Genomic DNA, 20,902 nt, shown 5'->3' with positions numbered 1-20,902 from the left:
GCTACATCACTAAACGACCTTTCAGGGTTTTTAAAAAAATTTCATGTCTAATTTAAGCCACAACCCAACCACAATCAGTGCCTAAGAATAGAATATTGTAAATTTCCTACCAAAAAAGAGAACTCTGGGTCCCTCTTGTGGTCCCTTTAATTTTCAATTAATGCAAGGTGCATTGCTAATACTGTTCAATTGAAAGGCATGAGCTGCCAGTCTGGCACCTCACAAAAGCTGCTTCCACAGTGGAATTTTACTGTAGGATAGACATACTTTCTGCATTATGTTCTGAGCAAAACATCCTCCCCCTGCAAGTATCCCTCCTTCAGCTTTGGGGCAATATCCTCAAGTGTAGGTGACCTGTAATCTAGCTGTTCACTCCCCCCATTTTTGCCAGTTATGACCTGCATAGATTCCTCCAGCCATTTCCTTCTCTATGGTTAATACTCCTCTCTAGGAATCAACTCTTTATCATTTTAGCCCTTCCCTTCCCAAATTTCATTAATCAGTTTCTTATCCCATCCCAAAACTCTAGAAACAAGATGGGGGGAACACTTATTATCTGGGATGCAACCCAGAGGTGTGGGAGGGTGTAGTTAACCCTTTCACCCTCATGCTGCAGCTTTAATTGAAATTGCTTCACCCTCTCAACGTTTGGGGCTGGGGACACTGCCTACCAGGCTAAAAGAATGTCATTTGAATTTCAGAGGTCTGGAAACAGAGCTGCTATTCTGCTTATAGCTTGAAGCAGAGCTATTAAACAGGGTGTTATTAAACAGTACTTTTTTTCTGGGGGTACTCAAAGATATGCAATACTGACACCTTATTTTCTTAGAAGAAAAGCACTGGTTAAAAATGTGGCACTTACTGTAACAACTTCATGGCGAGTACCAGCACCTTTTTTTCTAGAAGAAAAGCACTGCTATTAAATCACCCACGTTTAGAGGCACACTGTGTGAAAATAGCAGCATTTTAAGAACCAGAGGGGACTTTGCCTTCACTTGCCATTTGAGAACTACCACTTGCTTGAGTAACAGAAAATTCCTGTGCCATTCCTTGTAGAAAAACAGAAGAAAAAAAAGAGCATACCATCCCAGCCACATTATTCTGGACATTGTGTGATTTCATTTCTCTCTGGTGAATGAAATGCAGAGGTTACTTTTTTGGCAAGTAGTTAGGATAAACTACTGTAATACCCATTTCTCTTGAAAGCAGACAACAGCTATTTATCCTTTGATTTGGACAGTTTCTTTGCAATACTATTAAGAGTACAGGATTTCCAGAATCCTGCTATCTTTAAGAACATACAGATAAGATTTGCAATAAAAATCGGTGTGTTTTATACTTTATATAGCAAATTGAAACTTGATAGTTTAGGGGTCGTCGTCCCCCACTCTAGAGGGCTAATTGCATTTTTGAAGGGAATAGAGTCCGGAGGGGAAGCCTCAATGCATCTGTATGAAAACATGTAAAACAACTACTAACAGTGCAATCCTATGCATATTTACTAATGTGTTCAATTGTGCTGACTTTCAGGTAAGCGTGTATAGGACTGCAGCCTTAGTTATTGAGCTGACAGTTCACTATATGAGCTTACTCATTTTCTATGGAAAGCAGAGAAATCTGACATTTCTGTAGATTCTTAAGTACCTGGAACTGAGTCCAAGGCTGAATCGGTTCTCTGGTAGTGAAAGGGTTCTTGCACTAGCAGATGCGAAGGTTTTGCTATTTCACAACAGAGAAATCCAATACAACAGCTGTGCTGGTGGAAACTTGGTGCGCAACCTACTGTACAATCTATCGTGCGACAAAGTTACCTGCAACCTACTTTTACATTACTCTGTGAAACAGCGTTTTGCCAACAAAAATGTATCGCTAAGTGATTTTAATTGAGTGCTGCATTAGAGACAACCCCAAATTAACTTTTCTTTTTAAAACACTTCTTAGTCTCCCATTTTATATTTAAAAAAGCATCAACAGCTCGGCTGTTTCTCTGCTTACTGAATCTGCATATCTTAGAGCTTCCTGTGACTTAGCCAAATCACTAACTGTGCGCAATACTCATAATTTTGTAGGCAAAGGAAAAAGCCTACTAGACATGGACATTGTTGCCACTGTTCCCACCTCCTCCGGCATCAATGCCTTCTGTGGACTGTGAGGAAGAAGGGCGGGAACTCCTAGCCCGGGACTGGCCATTGAGCCCCATTGGAGTTCCCAGTCTGTGGCTCACTTGGGATGCCGTGTCATCCGATTCCCATCGCTCCAGCTCTTCTCGTACAAGTCTCTCCATCTGATCCCTGTGGACTTCATTATCACGGCCCAGCCTGTCGTCCTAGGCACAAATATCATAGTGTCCGATCATACAAAGATTGCAAAGAAAGATACACTGGAGTATGAATTCTTAAACTGGGAAGAAACACTTATGTGGTTTAAATGGTTAAAAAATTACTAACACAGCTAACAGAAACAATACTTTGTCTTAAGAAAACAGGAATAGAGTGAAACAGCAAATTTGCAAGAACTGTTTGCCTTTTTCTGGCACATGTGAGTTACCTCTGTGACCCCATCAAGCAGCCTTCCCAGCACCTCTTTCCTTTTCAGTTTTGCTCTCTCCATGGCTTCCAACTTCACAATGACAGCGTCAATCTTAGAAACAATGCTGCCTATGGAATGCTCCATGCGATCCACTCGCCGCACCAACCTAGAGCCAAACATATTTTTTTTTATAAAATATGGTTTTTACTTAAACAATGCGTATTTTATTTTGACTAGAGATTTAATGATCAAGCAATTCATGTAATACTTGTTAGGAAAAAGCCCCTTTGCCCTAGTGGTATATTATCATGTACTTTTGCACAGATCAGTCTCTTGCATCTCCAATGAAAAAGTAGTGTAAGAACAGGGAGAAACCCCGAGGAGCCGCGGCCAAGCGAAGTGGTCAGTACTGAAGCAGCATCTGAATCAGGGAAGCCTCACTTTGAATTTTGCCTCTGACATGGACCTATGAAGTGGCCTTAGGAATGCCGCTCCCATTCAACCTCCCATTTTCAGTAATGGTAAGAATAGTAGCCAACCTTGCAGGGCTGTTATATGGATTTCAACAGTTTAATGCATGTGAAGTACCTTGATAAATAAATCCACAACAAAGCATAAATACATGGTTATTTTATTATGGGGTGTGTGAAATGCTGCAAGCAACACTCCACAGACCATAGCAATGGGAGCCACAGCTTCTTTGCATGGCAACTGTCTTCCGGAGCACACAAGAGGTGCCACTTTAAATTGAGAAAAACAGCCGAGAGCTCATGTTCTCTGGCAATTGTATAGTTCTACCGCTGAATGTACAATAGCTTTGATTAAAAGGGAGGAAAGGCACCATGCAATGCTCTTTCAACATTCATAATCAAGTAGAATTCCCCTATATCTGGACATCTCAGAAGACAATCGAGCAGTCCACACGTACTACTGTGGAAGGACACTAACAGCAGCAACCCAAGAACCTTTCAGCACCTCACTCAGAATGCCTAGGCAACAGAATCAGCAACAATCACCTCCTATGCTTGCTGGCTGCTCATATAGCTACAACCCTATGCAAGGCTTTGCAACACACAACAGAAAGACATCAAGATTAGAGAGTGGTCAGGATACTCAAGTGTTTTAGCTTATTCTAGCAGGATGACAGCATAAATGCACAGCTGTCCAGAAACAACAGTCCCACATTCCTTTGCTGACTTAGTCACAGGACGGCTTGTTGTTACTACCCATCTGTATTTAGTGTTATTCCCCCTTCTGTTTTCCACTGGAACAGAAGCATTTTCCCTCAGATATTTTTTCAGCTGGATTCCTTCACATTATGTTCCCAGACTGAAGTTTCCAGAGGCAATACAGAACATTCATAAATCAGAGATGGGAAGAAGGTAGACAGTGATCCACCAATGGAACTCTGAGCAATTTCTGGCAGCTGCCTTCTCCCTGTACCTTCTCCCAAGACAAATCCAGCACTCCACTGCAAGCAGAAGCCTCATGCCCCGCTGGTTTGAATGCAGGCTGTTTTATACATATATAAATGCTGAAAACAAACAAACGCAAAACCCATGAAGATCCTGGTTATAGCAGGAGCTCTTGCCTTTGATAAAAGGGACGCGGGTGGCGCTGTGGGTTAAACCACAGAGCCTAGGACTTGCCAGTCAGAAGGTTGGTGGTTCGAATCCCCGCGACGGGGTGAGCTCCTGTTCCTCGGTCCCTGCTCTTGCCAACCTAGCAGTTCAAAAGCACGTCAAAGTGCAAGTAGATAAATAGGTACCGCTCCAGCGGGAAGGTAAACGGCGTTTCCGTGTGCTGCTCTGGTTCGCCAGAAGCGGCTTAGACATGCTGGCCACATGACCCGGAACGCCAGCTCCGTCGGCCAATAAAGCAAGATGAGCGCCGCAACCCCAGAGTCGGCCACGACTGGACCTAATGGTCAGGGGTCTCTTTACCTTTTACTTGCCTTTGATGCTAATGCCCACCCCCAAGTAACAGATTCAAGTCTCTCTCACACACTCACACGAGGGATACAAGCAACATGTTGTTGCAGGGCTCTGCTTGTAAGTGATGGAGCACCACAGTTCAATGTTAAAGCATCTGTTTTGCATTCAAAGGTCCCAGGATTTAGTTCCCAGCATCTCCGTGTAGGGCTGGGAATATCCCCTGCCTGAAATCTTGGAGGCTGCTGTCAGTCAGTGTAGACAAGACTGAACCTGATGGACGACCAGTGGCCTGGTTCAGATTGAGGTCGTTTCCTAGGATGCATATCAAAAGGAATATCCAGAACTGTGTTGGACAATGACATTGTTTTAAAATCCCAAAAATTCCAAATACTAACACTTGAAATTCTTCAAACGAAACCCCACTTGAGCTGCTGCCTCTCCTCCGGGAGCTGTGTCCGCTGTCGTCATCGTCGTCCTCTTCAGAGTCATCCAGGCTTCGTGGGAAGCTACGGCCGCTCAGCGGACGATTCAGAGAGCTTCTGTCTAACTCTAAGTCCTCCTTGGTGAAAATAACAAAGGCTATAAGGTTCGTAGGGCAGGCACAATATCAGAAATACACAAAGCTCTCTTTCCTCCCGAGCTTGTTACAACCAGGGACCCATGCTTGCCACAAACTGAAATCCAAAATTCTGCCTAAGTGATTATTTGAGACAGCTTCCTGCAGCATTATTCCACGTGTACTTTGTGTCTTGCCATTTTTACCTTCTTTATTCTGAAACTAACAATGGCATTTGTGGCTCGGCAAGGCCAAACATAAGGCATCGTTCTACTCTGCCTTGCACTGGTCCAAGATCTGCACAAGCAGAATACAGTACAAATGGAGCAAGCCAAAATAAGATAAAACTGCTTCGCTGAAAGCAAAAGCAGCAGCTTGGATCATATAATCCAGACTTCTAATAGTGAATACTGCTAAAAACAGTATTTGTTCATTTCAAGAAGTCGTCCCGTGGTATTTAAACCGTAACTCACCCTCTCTTTTTCCAAATCATCTCTCATTTGCTGATGCTCCAGCTCAGTCAATTCCTGATCTCCATCTTGGTCATACTTTGTAAAGATGGCTTCAATCTCGGCATCAGTGTGTCCCCTTCTGGAAATAAAACACACACACACACAAGCTTCAACAAAAGGCTGCCAAAGGATACAGGGGTAGGAGAAGTTAAAACATTATGCATGAACAGACACAAATCAGCAAATATAACTGCTCCTTGGATCCATGATGTTATTTTGTTATCGTTAGTATGTCTAAAATTGGCATTCCATACAAAAAGATCCATTGAAAAAGATCAAAATCCACCCATCGCACCAAAAAAGGTTGGTGAAATTAATTACTCCTTAATGCACCATGTGGAAAGCAAGTTCAGGATGCTGAAAAGGCTACTCACCACCATTGTTCTTGAACTATGGTCACCAAGAGCCTTTTGCTGGGAGAGTACAGTGGGCCCTCTGGATACAAACTTAATTCATTCCGGGGGTCCGTCTGCAACCTGAAAAGTCCACATCCAAAGGCACCGCTTCCGTGCATGCGACGAAACCCAGCAGTATACACTTCCGGGTTTGCCGCATTCGCAAGTCAAAGTTTACATATCCGGAGGGATACATAAGCAGAGGTACAACTGTTTTACAGAGGACGACAGTTAAACTTACCCCTTCAGGTCTTGCCGCAGTTCATCAAAGTTTAATTTGCCTCCGCTTTGTCGCAGACTCTCTGAAATGTCATCAACTGGCGTTTTTTTAAGTTTTAATTTCACCATGGCTTTAGTGTAACCCTGAAATAGGAAATACAGTCTGTATATATAGTCAAAGCTATAAAACTTAGCAGCATATGCTAGAACTGTGTGTTTTTATGGATGCTTTCCTCTCACATTACCTTTGGTATGAATGCACTGAGCTTCCTACTCCCACATCAGAGGATTAACTTGGGAATGGTTTATGTGGCAAAATGCTTTCTAACTGACCTGTGACCTGTACACTGCTGCTTTCTAACTGCTAAAGAGATCAGCGTCAATCTTCTTCAGCCGTTAAGTTTACTCACATGAAGATACAGTGGTGCCCCGCAAGACGAATGCCTCGCAAGACGGAAAACCCGCTAGACGAAAGGGTTTTCCGTTTTGGAGGTGCTTCGCAGGACGAATTTGCTATGGGCTTGCTTCGCAAGACGAAAATGTCTTGCGATTCCTGGGGTGTTTTTTTCCGCTCCCCACCCCCTTTATCTAAGGCACTAAGCTGCTAATAGCCTTTTAGCAGCTAATCCGCTAATCCCTTAAGCCTTTAATAGCCGCTAATAGCCGCTAAACCGCTAATAGCGCTAATCCGTTAATCCGCTAATGGGCTTGCTTCGCAAGACGAAAAAACTGCTAGACAAAGAGACTCACAGAACGGATTCGTCTTGCAAGGCACCACTGTATTGACTTTCCAGGGTTCTAACATGCAGGGAGGGCCTCCTCACTTCAGAAACTTGCTCTCCCACCTGTGGAGGACTGTAAAGGAGAGAGTGATGCACTGGGTGGGGAAGAGACTGTCAGCTCTCCCTGCCAGAGATGGAAACCTTGGACCTTCCAGATGATGGACAGCTTCCATCAGCCTTGATGGCTATACAGGTTGGAGTTGATGGGAGTTGCGAGTCCAACTGCTGAATGCCTACAAGTTCCTTATCCCTGACATGTCCTGGGAGCTGCATTCAGGTACCTTCCTAAAATACCAGCTGAAGCTCCATGTTTAAATATGATTAATAAAAGGAACTGGTAAATTAATTTGCCAATCAGGAATTGTGAATTAATTTGCTAACCATTCTGAAGGGGCTCTGAGCCCCTTGCTTGTGCCGTAAGGTCAAGGCAGCAAAGATACCTGTAAAAGGCTTTTACCTTTCTTATAAGATCCGACAGTTCCATTTCAGATTTCTGCTGCGCCATATCCGATTTGACTTCAGAGTATGTATCGTTGATGATGGCCAAAAACATGTTCTGTTTAAGACAAAGCATTTTAAAATGCAGCTTGAAAAACAAACAAGCCCAAAGCCTTTGACTTCATTAAAATATAGTTACTGAGCGTATGCTAAGATTAAGTTTTGTAACTTTCAAAGAAAAGGGCAGGCTCTGTCCAAGTGAGAGGAAGAGGGACCTAGAATAATGAGGGTAATTTGCAACAGCTCCACCAGAACTAGTTGTTCATTATCCTGTCCTCTCAAAAAGAGTGAACATGCCTCGGTCCTGTATACCTGAAGGAGCGTCTCCACCCCCATCATTCTGCCCGGACACTGAGATCCAGTGCTGAGGGCCTTCTGGCGGTTCCCTCATTGCGAGAGGTGAGGTTACAGGGAACCAGACAGAGGGCCTTCTCGGTAGTGGTGCCCACCCTGTGGAACACCCTCCCTATCCTATCTTCAAAAGACATCTGAAGGCAGCCCTGCTCAGGGAAGTTTTTAATATTTAATGCTGTATTGTGTTTAACACTTGATTGGGAGCTGCCTGGAGTGGCTGGGGAAACTCAGCCAGATGGGCGGGGTTTAAATAATATATTATTATTATTATTATTATTATTATTATTATTATTATTACTACTACTACTACTACTACTATTATTATTAGGATATAATGTATAACCCTCTGGGGTCAAATGCAAAAGAAAAATAAAATTAGGCCAGGCTTGGTGCTCTCCCTCCCCCTTTCAGCATCACGCACTCTGACAAGAGTGGTAGATGTATACTGTAAATGGCCCCGTGATCCTTGGATAAAGCATGGTGTATAAATATAGTAGATATAACAACAACGATGGGCAACAACAACAACATGCAGTTGCATTCATAGCCATAACTCATTTCCATAAGGCTTTGTCTCAAAATAACAGCTCCTGAACTGATTTTAGTTTAGTTTAGGTTTATTTAGAGTTCAAACTGAGCTTGGGAAGAATGAAGGCCTCTTGATCCACCTCAATTGAAAAATGCAAGAAGGACATGGACAATAGGGAGAGGCTGCCATCTCTACGAAGTGTATTTCACAATTTAAGAATGGAACGCAAAGCAGTCACAGTCTCACATTCCAGAAACTGAGTAACCTCGTAACAGATTGGGGCAGGATACTTGTGCCTGCACTTCCCCAGGGCCCCATGCACATACTGTCAAACTATACAACTGTTACTTTTTTATAATGAGGAGTGGACATTATCATGTGGACACACACAACTCATAAACTGCACACTGTTAAGGCCCTTTGAGTATTAGTCGTATTGAAGCCCAGCAAAGATAATAAAACAAAACAAAACAAATTCAACTTAAGAGGATGATGACAATAAAACAAAAATGGTTACATACCAAAAGAATGAAGAACATAAAGAACACAAATGTAGTGAAATAAACTGGTCCCAAAACTCTGTTAGCTTCTTCAATCTCTGTAAAGTCAAAATCTCCCAACAGGATGCGGAACTGAGTAAAACTTTAAAGAGAACAATGCAGTTTTAGCCAATAGCTGAGTAAGTCTCATAAAACTGATCCCACCTCCCTTTGTATTCTGGCAGTGGTCTACAACATTCTTTTCAACACAAAGATAGGTGGCTGCTAGCAACTGCCTAAACAAGTCCAGCCGCAATGCACATATATCTGCAAAAATTAAAGTATTTTATCGATTCTAAAAGTTCAGTTGGTTACAGCATGGTGCTGATAATGCCAAGATTGCAGGTCTGCTCCCCATATGGAGCAGCTGCGTATTCCTGCATTGCAGAGGGTTGGACTACATGAGCCCCAGGTCCCTTCCAACTCTACAATCATATGGTTCTAAGTTTTGCGTAACGTCAGAGAAATTTATTTGATGCTAGAATTTTGAAAATCCACAAGAACTTCACTAAAACAGACAGAATTTTAACAATGAATTTGATGCGATCTTCTGTGTCCGATGAGGACATTGGCTAAGCCACTGGCAGCCTTTTAAAGATTCTGTTGTTGTACTTACACACTGTCCTGGAAGGTACTGAAGTCGTCAACTTGTGCACCAAACACAAGGTAAGCTAGCTGAGCATAGGCTATGAAAATGATGAAAAACATAATGGCAAACCCAAGAACATCTTTGGCACATCGTGACATCGTGGTAGATAACTGGTTCATTGTTCGGTTGAAGCTGATAAATTTAAAGAGCTGTCAAAGAACAGAAAAAATATTTCATGAGCTGGGTAATTGAGTGAGAGTAGGAAACAGGGAGAAGAATTAGGCTGCTAAATACTGTAAACCACAAAAGAAGGAATATTAAACAATTCTGTAGACTTGTTCAGACATATTGCCAAGCCACGGTTTGTACTAATCATAGACGGACTCCAATTCACAATGTGTGCTCCAGGCAAACACATGGAAGCCATGGTTTTTGTGGTTTTCTTCTTCTCCTGCCTTCTCTGTGATTCTCTGGATTCTATTCTAAACAAAAGAAGCCAGCCAAACTTTGCAAACTATGGAGTGGTGCAGAGGCTACACCAAATCCTTGTTTGCTGAACCTTTAAATCATGGATTCAGGTCCTGGTTTGGCAGACACTCACAAACCACAGTGGATTAGAGCGTATTGGTTCAAAAATTATGAAAAATGGTATCTGGCTCTTACAGCTGAACTATTTCAGAGTGTAGTATGCTGGTACTGGCAAAACAAAGCTCAAAGGAACTCTCTCTGCTAAGTAGCACAAGTCACCAAGGATGACACGAGTCGCAGAAAACAGTGTTGTAATAAGTCACTTGGAAATGAAATTTACATTTAAATCTAATTTTCTAATATTTTAATCATTCTTTCAAGGCAAAAAGCAGGTGGTCTAGCCAACTGAGTTTTCTCTTCCTTTCTAGCAACAGCTTTCTTGGATCAACATTAGCTCTTAAAATATAAAGAGTTTCTAAAGCAACTTTGGATTTGATGGATTTTGCCCTTGGTTTGGAATGTTCTCTTTCCTGCTATGAGTCTTTATGGCAGGGTAAGGCACAACACATATTTAAAGGAATAAAATCATGAACAGATTTGGATGTAAATTGATTTATCGAAATAACAAATACAAATTCCCTTAAAAAGATATTAATATATGGGATGAAATGCCTTCATTCACCTGAGTATCAGTTAAGCATGAATTACCTTAATCCAGACGAAAAACATGGTGACAGCTGCAATATTGTTGAACTGTGTTTGCCAGTATGCTAAAGGTTCAAAATTTGGGAAGTTATTTTGATTTTCCAGCAGCTCCTTCAGTAACCTATCCACAGTAGATGTTCGATATATATTAATTCCAATAGCTGCCACCGATAGCTGAGTGCAGAGAAAGAGTACATAAATAAGATGGAACATGCATCTTAAAAGAGCATAAGAAGAATCTGTAACTCTTGTCCAGAAATCTTGTGAGACACAGAACTGCCTAGTCTTGCAATATCTCTCCCTCTCCATTTCTATGGGATAACTGAGAACTCAACCATCATGACAACTCACCTAGAGGTTTTCTTTCCCAGCAAGAGGCAGCTGGGGGCAGCTACAAAACCAGTGCAGAACCACTGGAAGAGCAGATAGGCACACTGCCTCCTCATGCACAGGGAACTCACGAGACACATTACCCAAGGTCTGTGCCCATTAGAACTAGTGAGTCAGTCCACTCTTCACATCAATCCACAAGCACTTCTCTCAAAAGACAGCAGTGACACTACTGAAAGATTTGTAGTCCTTAGATCTCACTTACCACGATAATGAGAACATCAAGACAATTCCAAAGACTCCTGAAATAAAAGAGTCTGTGTATGTGAATTTCCAGGATTTCTTCCACCACGTAATAAAGAACAAAAAGACAAAAGACAATTTCGCAGGCAGCCAGGAAGAAGTCAAAAGTGGAAATGTAGTGGATCAACTTTACAGGCTGGAATTGCCAAGATGTAAGGAGGCCTCCTGTTGGTGGGAACTCCACCAATAACCTGCATTTCAAAAAATAAATGCATGTATAATTAATTCACCTTGTTAATAGCATTTTTTGCTCAATAAGACACACTTTCCCCCTCCTAAAAAGTAAGGGGAAATGTGTGTACGTCTTATGCAGCGAATGAAGGCGGGAGGCTCTGCTCAGCACTCCCTTTAAAGAGCCGCGTGTGTGCGGCTCTTGGGGGCTTTTTTCCTCGGGGAAAAGCCCCCAAGAGCCGCACACACCCTCCACGTGCTCTTTAGAGGGAGCGCGGCTCTTGGGATAGCCTTAGCCGCGTGCAGCCGGGGATGAGGGCTCCCCTTGCCCAGGAAAGGCTGCTCGTGGCTAAAGAAGAAGCCAGGACAGCGAGCGGGATCCTGCTGGCTGTTCTAGATTCTGGCTTAGCCACGGGATGAAGCCTCCACAGGGGAGTGGGGAGCCTTCATCCCGCTCCCCTGCGGAGGTTTTGTGCGGCTACCCCTGGCTTTTGTGGGAGGTGGGGGAAGGGACAGAGTGCGCAGCTCTGTCCCTTCCCCCATCTCCCAGAAAAGCCACCAAGAGCTCTGCTCCCTTTAAAGAGCGTGCAGCTCTTGCGGGAGGAAAGCCAGTAGGCTTGCTTTTGCTGAAGCCAGGAGGGCAAGAGGGATCGGTGTGCACCGATCCCGCTTGCTCTCCCGGCTTCAACGGCAGCCCCGCAAAGCCTCCTGAGCGAAGATGGAGGAGCGCTCCCTCTTAGCTCAGGATGCTTTGCACTCCTTTCTTATTTCTTGTTTTCCTCCCCTAAAAACGATGTGCGTCCAATCGTCCAGTGTGTCTAATAGAGCAAAAAATACGCTATATAGTTTGGCTCTAGTTTTCATTGATTTCAATGTTAATTACTTCTGAATAAATACGCACAGATGCTTTAAATCAAGCTTCCTCATCCTCGGGCCTCCATATGTTTTTGACCTATAACTCCCATGATCCCTGGCTAGCAGGACCAGTGGTCAGGGCCAATGGAATTGTAGTCTTAAAACATCTGGAGGGCAGAGGTTGAGGAAGCCTGCTCTAAATCTACACAGTGAAAGGAGACACTATCATCTGCTTCATAAAGGCTGTGTTCCATCATCCAATAATTCCAGACTTACCTGATAATGCAGAAGAGATTGATGTTTGCATTGTACACTGAAAAATCTATAAATGCTGCCCGTGTGCCTCTGTCAAGCCACAAGCTGTTCTTAAGGCCAAGAATTAAAGCAGATGTCTCCTCTCTGCTTCTGGACAGATCCTGGTAATAGCCAGCTCCACTGTAAGTTGCAAGCAACCCCCAATGGCTGCTTCCATTCAGATCTTTTTCATTGGTATAAATCCAACTGAAATGCAACCGGAAAAGACACATTGAAGAAATTCTTTTCATGCATGTCTACTACTTTGCAGGAAAACCTAACTGTAAACTCTTAGGGTTAACAATTCTGACACAGATGGAGGAAATTCCCTCTCAGCCTTTTCTCTCTCCATCAAAATTAAACTGTTGTGGCAGACATGGATGCATCTGAACTATTCAAGAAAACAGTTTTTTTTTTTCAAATTTACACAGACTGTTTATGTTAGCAGAAACAAATTAGTGGTTATGGGATCTCAGGTAAAATACAGTGGACGCTCGGTTTGCAAACGTGATCCGTGTGGGATGCACGTTCGCAACCCGCAGCGTTTGAAACCCGGGTCGGCGCGTCTGTGGACACACGGGTTGCGATTTGGCACTTCTGCACAAAGTGTGATTTAGCACTTCTGCGCAACCACCGAAACCCAGAAGTAACCCGTTCCGGTACTTCCGGGTTTCGGCGGTTCGTAACCCTAAAAAACGCAACGTGAAGCGGCTGTAACCCAAGGTATTACTGTAGTGCTTTTATAGGGACTACAGCACAGATTGAATGAAATCTAACGAAGTCCCCACACCAGAAGAACAGCCCCCACTTGTGAGATGGATTCCCCCTTCACCCTACAGGCTCCTGCATTCCCCTCAAATCTGCTCCAGATTGCTAGAGTTGGCTATATTTATGTGAGTTAAATACATACGCGGTTCCATTGCGAGGCCCAAACGGTGCAGTGTCCTCATTACTCACAGAGTAAACATCGTAACAGTCTTTAATTTCATCTTTTAAATCTTCAGGTATTGAACACGTGCCATTCCTCACTTTCAGCTGTCGAATGCGAGGCACTCCCAAAAGCAGGTTCTCATGGTAGATAAAACTCCTGTTCTCTGCCACGGTTCTGTTGTTGTACCACATCTCCCAGTACAGGCCATCTAGCAAAGGACCCTCAGTGAACTGAAACAGAATGCAGTTTCAAGGAAATTAACTCTTGCTAAGATTCTGCAGGTTGTTTTTTTTTTTAAAGATACAATTTTATCACTGAATAATGTTTTAGAATAGGCATGGTGTAACAATTTCTACTATTACAGCATAATCCTCTGTTCATACTATAGAAAACTAGTCCTGTTGATGGCAAGAACTGTTTCCAGGCAATCCAAAGAGAAACTTTTGTATACAGTGGTACCTCGGGTTACATACGCTTCAGGTTACATACGCTTCAGGTTACAGACTCCACTAACCCAGAAATAGTGCTTCAGGTTAAGAACTTTGCTTCAGGATGAGAACAGAAATCGTGCTCCGGCGGTGCGGCAGCAGCAGCAGGAGACCCCATTAGCTAAAGTGGTGCTTCAGGTTAAGAACAGTTTCAGGTTAAGTACGGAGCTCCGGAACGAATTAAGTACTTAACGCGAGGTACCACTGTACTGGAGAGAAGTTGGTTTTATCCTAACTAACCCCACCCCACCCTCCCACTATATGTAAGGGTCTGGTGACTTTTGTTTCAGTGTATCTGAAGAAGTGTGCATGCACACGAAAGCTTATACCCGGAACAAACTTAGTTGGTCTGTAAGGTGCTACTGGACAATTTATTTTTTTATTTTTTTACTGCGTCAGACCAACATGGCTACCTACCTAAATCTTTTTCCAATTAAGTCATCATTGCACCACAAGAAATAAGAAGGTGAGGTAGTAGTAGTTTCATTAACTGGCTTCTTTGAAAGACTGGATTAAATCGTACCATTAACTCCTGCCAAATCATACATACTTTTTAACACTGCAATAGACTAAAATTGCCTTAATATTTTTTCTGATAACACATCTTGTACATATTATTTGAACATATTCCTGCTCAAAAACCAAATGCCACAGTACCTTCCAGAAGTCTTCCATTGTAGATAACGTTTTAAAATTGGTCTTCTCCATTTTTGACACTGGTGTGTCTAGAAAGAGCTGTGACATCACCCTTGTGTAGTAGTACATATTCGAACTCACCATCCCATATGACACTGTAAACGCAAGTTGGGGGGGGGAGTCAAAATGTCTTTTTTTAAAAAACAACAACATACAACCCATACAAGCATCAAACAATATTTTTTTTAGGCTGTGTTATGAACCCAGTAGGTAAATAAACTTTTGATTCAAACAGTCTACGATTTATCTAGCAGACTCCAATGGGGGTCTGGGACTGATCCTATACTGATTCAGGAATAGGGGGGAGAGAATGCCCACAATCTTGTTGGAACCTGCCTGATTTCATGCTCCACCCAAATAAATGTGCTGTAGCATCAGTGGCCCCGTTACAGAAAGACCTAAAATATTGTATATCTTAACAGTAGCTTTCATCCTTTTTGACCCACCTTTGAACTCAACCCTCATCATGGCATCTACCTTTGACTATTTTTCTGCGCAAGTCCATCTTTGTCCTTCTCTTTCTAGTACTCTCCTCTTTCTCCTGTCCTTTAAAACATTTAAACAAAAGAAAGAAAATGGTGGCGCTGCTGCTTATGTAACCCATTTTAGATCATGTCACAACCAAGTTTTGAGCACCTAACTGCTGGCTGGAGGAATACATATTTGATTCCTCCAAATATCTGAACCATAAGCAAATCTAAAAATTGTTCTAATAATTCAAACAAAATGGTCCATACGATCCAAAAGTGTTTCTTGCATATGTATCTTTTTAAAAAGGGAAAAGATGGCAACTTCGCAATTTCAATGAAACCACATTAGACAGCAATGCATTTCACACAAATTCACATCTGGTTAATCAGCTGCCTAAGCTGCTGATATGGATAGCCTCTAACAGCAATAAACTTCACAGAAAGCCTGCACTGCAGAACAGCAGAATGCTCTCAGAATATTTTATGTTTCTTTAGGAAGCAACGCTACTGGCATAAGCACAAATGAGCTTGCACCAGCCGTGCTCCGAAAGGGAAGAGACTAATAACTTGTCAGTAGCATCTTCTTCACTTTACTCATATGCTCTGTTTGTTGATTTCCACTAGTGAAGAGAGGATTATGAAATATTGTTCTTGACACTCAAAATTATTCCTTTACCCACCCCCACCCCAAAAAAACCCACCTTAGCACAGGTAAGGAACTGAACCAAATACAGAACTTCAATTTTGTGAGTGGCAGTGTTGCTTTTGCAAAATCATAATTGAATTTTGATAGCATAATGTAAGGCTCTCTTTTTCCATAAAAGATGGACGTTCATGAATTGTCAAGACAGGTTAGCACATGTGCTATTTCTTTTCTAGGACTATTAACCATGTAGAGACACACTGAATCAGAGAAAATGTATAACCATTACAGCTGAATAACTAATTTTAGGAACAATGCCAGTCCGTAGTCTTGAAAGAGGAATGCTTTAAAAACAACAACCCACTAGAACTATACTGAATTACCTGTTAAGAATAACTAGTGGCATTATTAGTTATCATGTTAAAGTGATAGCAAGAGTCTACTTACAGAAAGACAAGACCAGGAGAAAAATCAAGTACGTGATCAGTTCTCGTAAAACACTTTTCAGATATCTCTCTCTGGTTGTGGTTTCTTCCATTAGGCTAGTACCCCACAGACCTTGAAAAGGAAGCATTAACAGAAAAAAACATAAGAAATGTAACATACTGACATGTTTAACTGTGCCTATACAATCAGGTCAAAGTGTGCATTTGATTTTAATTTGGTATATAAGCTCTGGCATTCATTTCCCTCCTACACAAACTACCAGATCTACCATATACAGTGGTGCCTCGCAAGACGAAAAGAATCCGTTCCGTGAGTCTCTTCGTCTAGCGGTTTTTTCGTCTTGCGAAGCAAGCCCATTAGCGGATTAGCGCTATTAGCGGTTTAGCGGCTATTAAAGGCTTAAGGGATTAGCGGATTAGCTGCTAAAAGGCTATTAGCATCTTAGTGCCTTAGAAAAAGGGGGTGGGGAGTGGAAAAAAACCCCCAGGAATCGCAAGACATTTTCGTCTTGCGAAGCAAGCCCATAGAAAAATTCGTCCTGCGAAGCACCTCCAAAACGGAAAACCCTTTCATCTAGCGGGTTTTCCGTCTTGCGAGGCATTCGTCTTGCGGGACACCACTGTATTGCTTTAACATTTTGGGCTTTAACATTCTGGGGCAAGGAGCTATGAGTATGCTGAGGACGCTCCACTCTGTTTCTCCAAAACATCTGAATTGGTGGATCTGTTGAGACTTAAGCATTACACATTACACATAACTGATTGCTGTGTGTTTTAGGTAACGTTATCTTTTTAAGCAACTACTGCTGGATCTCCTGTAAATATTTTCCATTCATTTAAAATATTGGGACGTTTTGAACAGTACAGATTTTGAGATTAATACATCAGCAACAATGGAAGGTTAAAAAAACAACAACAATGAAGTAAGTATTTAGCACCATGTGCTGCCAGAAGTATCTCTAAGATTTAGTACATATGCCAAAACATGACATAAAATCAAAGCGTCAGTAAATACTATACATTCTCTTCACCAAGAAGAAGTGCTTCAGTATGTGACTGTAAAAAAGATTAGCCGGCATATTACCTAGTCACAAGAAGGTAATAGAAAACTACTCAATGCCGGGGCTTTTTTGGGGAGGGGTTGAAATTATACAAAGCGGTTGGGAATATTTTGCAGGAAAATACTCAACACAAAAAAAGCTTAACCTGAATGTCCCACAACTTGCTATAATTAAGCTTGTAACCAAGTCTTGTTTACCTGTCTACCCCTGACTCTACCTTCCAGTGGCTCAATGTCAAATTTTAGTTTGTAAGTTCCTCTGAACAAGGCCCTTTCCCCTTTCATACTCTGTAAAGCGCCCAGTCCACAGAGGACTATGCAAAGAATACACTAACCCAAACAAAAATGGGAGCGAGTGAAACATGGAAAAAATTGCTTATGCAAGCTCATATCACAACAAACCAGCAAATATCTGTCACAGCACTGTTTGCTTTTTTGCTGCTATGGGCTAAGATGGCTCTCCTTCTGGAATTTGTAGCTAGATGGTTATCCTGAACTGGAACAAATGAGCAAATACTGGTTGACTAGGCAACAGAAAGCTTGAAATGTACTCTGACGGAGCTGCAATTCGCAAAACTTGGCAGGGTGCAGGTTTTTATATATATATAATCAAACACATTGCATTTCTGCTGTTTCCCCCCTCCAAAAAGTCTCCTGGTCAAAACAGCAACAACTTAACAATAGTGTATACAACAACTTAACAATATTGTATAAACCATATTGCATGTGGTTTTTAAAGGGATACTGATTCCTGAGGATTTGGAAAACATGCAGTCTATGCCACTGCAATTCTGCATGTACGTTTGCCAGCTTGGAGTCCAAAGTAAAGTGTCTACATTTTTTGAGGAGGCTCCCATATAACATCTTTACTGTTAGCTTTGGATTTTCTCTTAGGAACTTGAACAACTTCAATATTTTCTTTTAAAGTAGCCTAGTCTGCAAGAAGTCATCAGCACTGGGCGAGAAATCTTTTTCATCCCAAACCCGTGTGCTTTTCTAGTCAAATACGTATTACCTACTGGTTTGCATGAAATGGTAAAAAACTTTGTTTGAAAACAGTACACGCAATGTATCCCACATCAGATGCAAACAAAAGTGAACTACTTTGCTTGGTTTTCCCCATTATAACTAGTTTGGCTCAAAGCGTTACAACTTTTTGAGATAGATTAGCTAGATGGATGAAGGAAAGGTCGGACTGGATAGAAAGTAGCTTCCTGGGCTCTTAATAAAAAAGCATTAGTAGCAGGAGAGGAGACAATGAGGTGGTAGGGCAGTGGTGTCCAAACTTTTTTCAAGGAGGGCCAGATTTGATGAAGGGAAGGGCCGTGAGGGCCAACCAAAGTTGTTGCGCTGTTTTTAGGATTGAAATTATTGAGCTTTTTTTTAGGGTTGAAGTTGTTGTGCTTTATTTAGGGTTGAAGTTGTTGGGTTTTTTTTAGGATTTTACCCCATAAACTGCCGAAGGGGCCCCCAAAACGGACTTTGGACATGCCTGTGGTAGAGCCTTTGGCCAACAAGGGAATCAAAGGTGTGCTAAAGGTGTGCAAGGAGATTGCAGAGGAGCTGAATGGGTTATTTGACTCGCGAGAAACATAAAAGTAATAAGGTGAGGCAGGGGAGATGCGAGCCGGGAAGCGCGACAGAAGGGCCCGGCCGGGCGGTCACTCACCTCGCAGGCGGTGCGCCATCCCTTTGGCCCAGGCGAGCCGGCGAGGCGGCGGCGGCTGCTCGGCGACCTCCTCGCCCGTCTCCTCGTGAGGGAAACGCGGCGTCGGGGCGCCTCCGGCGGAGCAAGGCCGCTGGCCTTCGCCTTCCCCTCCGCCCTCGCCCTCTTCGCCGCGCCGCCTGCGCCTCCGCTGCCTCCCGCTCTCGGCGGGCCCTCCCGGGCGCCGGGCGTCGGGCTCCGAGGGCGAAGGCGCCCCTCCTCGGCCCCACTCCACCACGCCCATCTGCAGCACGGGCCCCGCCGCCACCGCCGCCGCGCTCCCGCCAGCCGCCCTGGCCGCTTCGCCCGCCTCCTCCTCGGGCTCGAAGCCCGGGTTGTCCCGGCTCCAGGCCTGCCTCGAGCAAGACGAGAGCGGCGGCGACGGCGAGCAAGAAGAAGGAGGAGGCGAAGGAGAAGAAGCGCCGACGACTCCGCCGCTGCTGCCCGGCGGGTCCCGCAGCCGGCCCAGCTCCAGGTGCTCCAGGCCGCCGGGAGGGCAAAGTCCCGCCATGGCCCCCCGACCCTGGACGAAGGCCGCCGCCTCCGCCTCAGAAATTTTCTCTGAGGCCAACCGAGTAACGGCGCGGGAAGGGAGCGCCTTCGCCTTCTCCACCGCCCGCCTTCCAGGCCCCCATCCCCGCCCACAGCGCGCCGCCTCGCAGGGGGAAGCGGGCAGGCCGGGCTGCGTGTGTCTCTTGGCCGGGAAGCTACGGGGAGGGGAAGAGCTGCGCTCCCCAGGCAGCCCGGAGTTCCTGCGGCTCCTTCCGAATCTAATAGGAGTTTTGTTTTTGTCTCTCTTTTTCTGCCATTTGAGCTGCTGACACAGCCCCGTCCTCGCCTCCGATGAGGATTACCCCGGGGGATCCCTTTCCAAGGTCCCTCTAGTCCAGGGATTTTTCAGTTTCCAAGAGACTGCGATCTACTCCTACTAAAAAACAGCAACAGTGATCTACCCATTGTATTGACCAAAGTTGTTGAGATTTTTTTGGGAGAGGAAGACCCAAAGTTGTTGAGTTTTTGCTTTGTTTTTTGGGGTGACCGAGCAGGATCACACGGTCGACCAGGGACGCCCCGCAATCAACCGGTAGATCGCAATAGACCTGCTGGACATCCCTGCTCTAGTCTGTTATAGAATTCTCAGATACAGAATTAAGTTTTGATAATTGCACAATGTGAACACACACACATAGGTATATAAACCACATTAAAACAGTACAGGAGAGCAATTCAAAAGCCATCTTGGCTCTCCCTAAAGACTCTAAATCAGTGGTTCCCAACCTTTATTTGGCTGTGCCCCACCTAAGCATCTCTAAAATCCTGATGTCCCCATCTGTGGCATATAATTCTTATTATTCAAAAAGTGAACTCCTGTTCACGTGGAGGAAGGCCATTAACTGTTAATAATTCATTCTTGAATTGTCCCCCTTAAAAATCGAATTGCTCCTCTGTGGGGTGTGTGCCCCATGTTGGAAACCACACTCTCAATATTTCCTCTGCCTTCTTAATCCCCCTTGCCAGAGAGCAGGTAGGCAGATAGCAATCAGGGAAGTTCCTGAAGGTTATTCCTCTCTTATATCTATGCAGTGGCGTAGTGTGGGGGGTGCAGGGGGGGGGGCGGCTGCACCGGGCACAACATCTGGGGGGGGGGGCGCACTCGCAGCTCTCTGCCCCTACCTGGCTCACTCACTCTCTCTCACTGCCGTGCTGGCTGTGCAAATCCGATCCGAGCCGCCAGGTCGCCGCCCACTGTGGAGGGGGGGTGTGTGCCAGGCATGCGGTGTGGTGCGGAGAGAGAGCGAGGGACTATCTGGGGGAGGGACAGTGCAGCGGGGGGTGCAAATTACTTGCCTTGCCCCGGGTTAGGGGGCGCAAATTACTTGCCTTGCCCCGGGTGCTGACAA

The 20,902-nt window shown here is 44.0% G+C and overlaps 1 protein-coding gene across 3 annotated transcripts; it reads right to left on the bottom strand.

Annotated features, from left to right (window-relative positions):
• Positions 1-36: 36 nt before the first annotated feature.
• Positions 37-20,579, bottom strand: PKD2 (polycystin 2, transient receptor potential cation channel). Of its 3 annotated transcripts, XM_083398292.1 has the most exons (16): positions 19,606-19,663; positions 18,966-19,106; positions 16,238-16,348; positions 14,639-14,772; positions 13,473-13,723; positions 12,545-12,769; positions 11,205-11,433; positions 10,613-10,783; positions 9,464-9,645; positions 8,830-8,950; positions 7,385-7,483; positions 6,168-6,289; positions 5,493-5,610; positions 4,859-5,022; positions 2,548-2,695; positions 37-2,326 (listed from the first exon to the last, which is right to left on the bottom strand). In XM_083398292.1, the coding sequence occupies exons 1-16, from the start codon at positions 19,634-19,636 to the stop codon at positions 2,087-2,089; spliced, it is 2,487 nt and encodes an 828-aa protein (XP_083254418.1). In that variant the 5' UTR covers positions 19,637-19,663; the 3' UTR covers positions 37-2,086. The 3 variants fall into 3 exon arrangements, with proteins under 3 accessions (XP_083254418.1, XP_083254416.1, XP_083254417.1); XM_083398290.1 differs by having other exon boundaries at positions 18,966-20,579; XM_083398291.1 differs by having other exon boundaries at positions 4,859-5,019; positions 18,966-20,579.
• Positions 20,580-20,902: the final 323 nt, after the last annotated feature.

The sequence above is a fragment of the Podarcis tiliguerta genome, assembly GCF_965153285.1.
Source record: "Podarcis tiliguerta genome assembly, chromosome: 9".
Classification (NCBI taxonomy): domain Eukaryota; kingdom Metazoa; phylum Chordata; class Lepidosauria; order Squamata; family Lacertidae; genus Podarcis; species Podarcis tiliguerta.
The sequence above is the reverse complement of the archived record's forward strand: the minus strand, read 5'-3'. Positions and strand labels throughout refer to the sequence as shown.